General features: G+C 38.3%; 1 protein-coding gene across 1 annotated transcript; it reads left to right on the top strand.

Moving 5' to 3' along the window:
• Positions 1–821: 821 nt before the first annotated feature.
• On the top strand, positions 822–3,841 carry LOC111451840 (serine/threonine-protein kinase EDR1-like). Its single transcript, XM_023092421.1, has 3 exons — positions 822–1,405; positions 1,666–2,752; positions 3,337–3,841. Exons 1-3 carry the CDS (start codon positions 1,029–1,031, stop codon positions 3,628–3,630), a joined length of 1,758 nt encoding a protein of 585 aa, XP_022948189.1. The 5' UTR covers positions 822–1,028; the 3' UTR covers positions 3,631–3,841.
• The last annotated feature ends 773 nt before the right edge of the window (positions 3,842–4,614 follow it).

Here is a 4,614-nt window from a genome sequence, read left to right as displayed (position 1 = left end):
TTTTTTTTTTTTTTTTTTTTTTTTTTTTTTTTTTTTTTTTTTTTTTTTTTTTTTGAAATATTGTGTCTGTGTCGTGACGCTTCAGGAACCAATAACTTCACAAAAATCAGACACTTATTTTTGCGTCTGGGTATTTTATTCATTAATTTATTATTTTATTAAGTAAGGCCTGGTGTGGGCCCGTCGGATCTCTGCCGTTAGATGCGTTGTGATCTTAAACACGAAGAAACACGTGATTGAAGTTATAAGAATTGGGCCCCACTCCCCAACCAACGGCCGTGATTTAACGCTTGGCATAACATGATACGAAAATTGTGGGCCATGTTCCAGACACCACATGCCCCACATGGTCCTCCCAATTAATTTTAATTTTTACTGGAAAATTTCCTCTTTTTTAGTTCAATAAATAAAATTTTTAATTTTTTTTAGTTGAGGTATAAATTACCGATAATTCATATTATTGGAATAATATAAACTTTTTTAAATAGATAATTAAAATGTTTAATTTAACAATTATTATTATTATTATTTAGCAATTTAAATATTCGATATTTCAGGTTTTTTTTTTTTCCTTCAAAATATTGGCTTAATATTATCTGATCCACTGAAAGAGCGCCACGTGGAGAAAATTGAGTAACTATGACACAGGCAAACACAATAAATTGCTAAAGGTCCCACGTGGCTACCGTCACCATCATGATAATCCGCCCAGACGTCACATCAGATTGGAGGAGCACCATAGTCTTGCATGGACCTCATCCACACCCAACAACTACCCTGACATATTTAATGCTCTACCGCCCGTAACAAAAACTACTCTCAAAGACTGGACAAGCAATCTAGTGCAATCTGCTCTTCCCTTTTACCCATTTTTCACGCTCCAAGCTTCAAATCAAAGACCTGTCGATTCGCGAATCTGCCCTATAACCGACTCTTTTTCACTGTTACGATCCTCCCTGCCGGAGTTTCTTCGCCGATTTCTGGTTCTCCATGTAGTTGTAGTGGACGGACTGTGGTACGGCGGAGCAATGGCGACGGCATTGGAGTGCTGGTCGAGTAGGGCTAGTACTGATGAGGATGTGGTGGAGCAGGTGCTGATGAGGACTCAGGATAGATCGGAAGGCTCCAAGGCAGAGAGTTCTTTTGGTGTTGGAGTGAAGGAGTCGTCGGCGATGCAGAAACGGTTGCAGAGATTGAGTCGGAATGTGTCGGAGGCGGTGGCGTCGATTAAAAACTCGTTGAATCTGGACTCTGTTCGCGATCCTTCGCCTTCGAGAACCGAGGGGTCTAAGAAGGAGGTTTGGGGGAGTGTTGTACGGAATCTTACTCTGCTTTATCCTGGAAGTCAGTTGCCGGAAAAGCTCGTCTCCAGTATTCGCAAGCATTATGATTCGTTGCCCTTCAGGTTTGTACTCTGATTAGTTATGTGTTGTTTGTGTGTTGAAAGTTGTGTAAACTGGAGAGATTGATTGAAAAAGAATGAAATGTGTAATCGTGAACTGATTGGAGCTAATCTAGCTACTTAGTGTTGTAATGAAAAATCGACCAGATATCTATTTAGTCACTGTTTGCTAATTATCTTATAGTAGAAGATTTCAACTAGGCTTGTTTCCCTTTTCTGATTGCTGTATTTTCTTCTTTTTGTTGTTTTGCTGGTATGAACAGTTATGCTCAGGCGGGGTTTGACATGAAAGATGTCTTTCTCCACATAAAATTGATAGAACAGGCATCTGTTTATGAGCACCCTGCTATTTTTTTCCAAGAAGTGACATATAATGACGTTCAGAAGCCTACAATGAAGCTCACATTTGCTTGCAACTCTTCAATTTCATGGTCGGCGATGTCTGGAGCGTTGGAGGGCTCTGACATTCGCTGCGAGAAGATACAGATCTTTGAGAAGAAAAAATTTACTCTTGGAGTCATTCTTTTTGCTAACCTAGATGCCCAAGATGAGCTCTTCAAACCCAAAGTTGAAAATGCTCTAAAATTGGCTATTAAGAAGCCAAAAACCAACACTGTGAAACTTCCATTTGGATTTTGTGGAGGCCAGGATGGTAACACTCGGGGGAAGGATCTGAGAGAAATCGAGGAGGATGCTATTGAACAAAATTGCAGAAGTGGTTTTGAGAGATTGAATTCGAATGAAAATTTACAGATAGAAATGCCCTTATCTACTTCATCTTTTGCTGTATCTGTCGATGAATGGCAAACGGTCCAATCTGGTGGACATGAGCTGGGTAAATGGCTGCTGAGCTCTGAGAATCTCGAGTTCAGTGATCAGATTGGACCCAACTCGTTCAAGGGAGTCTACAAGGGCAAAAGAGTATGTATAGAGAAGATTAAAGGGTGTGAAAAGGGAGTTTCTTACAAGTTTGAGCTCCGGAAAGACTTATTGGAGCTGATGACATGTGGGCACAAGAACATTTTGATGTTCTATGGTGTTTGTATTGATGAAAATCATGGCTTGTGTGTGGTAACCAAATTAATGGAGGGTGGATCAGTACATGAATTAATGTTGAAAAACAAAAGGCTTCAAACGAAAGAAATAACCAGGATTGCTATTGATGTTGCAGAAGGGATGAAATTCATGAATGACCATGGTATTGCTTATCGAGATCTTAACACACAGAGAATCTTGATAGACAAGAACGGCAATGCTTGTTTGGGTGACATTGGCATACTCATTGCATGCAAAAACTTGGGCGAGGCAATGGAGTACGAGACTGATGGGTATCGGTGGCTAGCTCCCGAGGTCTGTTCACTATAACTTTGATTACACTTGGTATTATCTAAAACAAGTTTCAATTACAGTATGCATTGAAAGAACCCTATAGATATCTATCTGCTTTTAGCTGAACAATGCAACATCTTCTCGCTTTTTTGTGATGTAAGTAGTGTTTGGATTCATTGCATTAAACCGCATGGGATGAGCCTTTTCAATTAAAGAGACTTTCTGTCACTTCCTCTATGATGGTCTAGTGTGTATGGCATACAGTCATGATCGAAGATGCTTTACACTCATCAGTCTTGGGTTAATATTTTTCTAGGTGCTTTCATATTCATTAGACCATTAGGTTTAGATTTCACTGCATCCATCCGTTTGGCAGCAACATTGAATTGTTGCCACGTTCTTCTTGACTGTTTCATTTTGTGGATCCCGCCATCTTAAAGCTGCTTTAGAGGGAAATCTGCCCTTTCTTTCAGGGAATTTGAAATTCCTGTAGATCTCATCTTACTACTATCCTTTACTTGTCACAGCCTATTTATGTACTTCTCAATTTGATTGCTTAGGGTGTTATTAATTTGTGTTTGTTGGCTCTATTTGGTTTGGCAAAGATTATTGCTGGCGACCCGGAGAGCGTTAACGAGACATGGATGAGTAATGTATACAGCTTTGGAATGGTAATATGGGAGATGGTGACGGGCGAGGCAGCATATGGTGCATATTCGCCAGTGCAGGCAGCAGTTGGTATAGCTGCTTGTGGTCTTAGACCTGATGTTCCAAAGGACTGTCCTCCCACCCTGAAATCTCTAATGATCAGGTGCTGGAACAATTGCCCATCAAACCGCCCCCAGTTCTCTGAAATTTTATCAGTGCTGCTGGACTCCAACAATAACAAGCATAGATAAAGTAAGTATATTCCTCTTAATCTAAATGGATTCAAAGTCTACTCTTATAAGGTTATTGTAAAGTGTTCCTTTTTCATGTAGAAGATATGCTCTGCGTTCAATGTAGATATGAGAAGTTCATGTTTTGAAAATGTTAATCCAATTACTTCTCATAATGTATACAATGATTTTCAAAGGAAAAACAAAAGAAATACCAATCTTCTTTCGAGTCCGAACTCTAGGATTAGTTTAGATCTTCTTAACTTTATGTTAGTTTATATTATAAGGTTTTATGTGGATATTCTATAGCGTCATCTTATGATAGAACACATAATCTAGCCTTGATTCATGCATTTCTTTACTTTTTTTTGTACAATTACACGGACGTTTGTAAATTTGTTATCTGTGTTTTCCCCCCCTTGACATGTTCTACTGTTATGAAGATTCATGGCAACGTTACTGAATAATTTGCAGTCTCTTTTGGAGAAATAAATGATGAGGAAGAACAGATTAGAGGAGAAAGTTAGGATTGATTTATTGGTTGGGTTAGTGGGAACATTTTGCCTTAGTGGACATGATATCTCCAGGGGTCAAATTATTACCTACAAGGCCTTAGTGGGAACTTTTAGCTGCATTGAATTATACACTATGCCAAAACATAAATAGTAATTGTTTATAGCACAACATTTTGGAAACATTAAATGACTTGATGAACAAACTTACGAAAGAGAACAATCGTTTGGCTTCCTCTCTGATCTGTTCCAATTAGAAACAAAAGTAAGAACCTGGCCTGCTTGCTCTCCAAGAAAAACTATTATTTGGATTCGGATAATGAGTCATGAGCTGAAATGATGTTTATTGTAAATGATAATAAATAAATAAAAAGCTTTTTATATTTTATTGGTAATTATTGTAAATTCTCCCAGATGGCAGATGGCCTCTCTAACACGCATTCAGCTGTAGTTAGAGTTAATTATTTATTTTAATAGTTCGATTATAATTTAT

Source organism: Cucurbita moschata, unplaced genomic scaffold, assembly GCF_002738365.1.
Source record: "Cucurbita moschata cultivar Rifu unplaced genomic scaffold, Cmos_1.0 Cmo_Scf00013, whole genome shotgun sequence".
NCBI classification, from domain to species: domain Eukaryota; kingdom Viridiplantae; phylum Streptophyta; class Magnoliopsida; order Cucurbitales; family Cucurbitaceae; genus Cucurbita; species Cucurbita moschata.
Note: the sequence above shows the minus strand (reverse complement) of the source record. Positions and strands in the feature narration are given on the sequence as shown.

What these genes read in the sequence shown, in the direction of transcription:
- LOC111451840 (XM_023092421.1), top strand. Translation starts at nt 1,029, where the DNA reads ATGGCGACGGCATTGGAGTGCTGGTCGAGTAGGGCTAGTACTGATGAG. An exon ending in TATGATTCGTTGCCCTTCAG is followed by an intron (nt 1,406 to 1,665) that starts GTTTGTACTCTG and finishes TGGTATGAACAG; the next exon opens with TTATGCTCAGGCGGGGTTTG. An exon ending in ATCGGTGGCTAGCTCCCGAG is followed by an intron (nt 2,753 to 3,336) that starts GTCTGTTCACTA and finishes GGTTTGGCAAAG; the next exon opens with ATTATTGCTGGCGACCCGGA.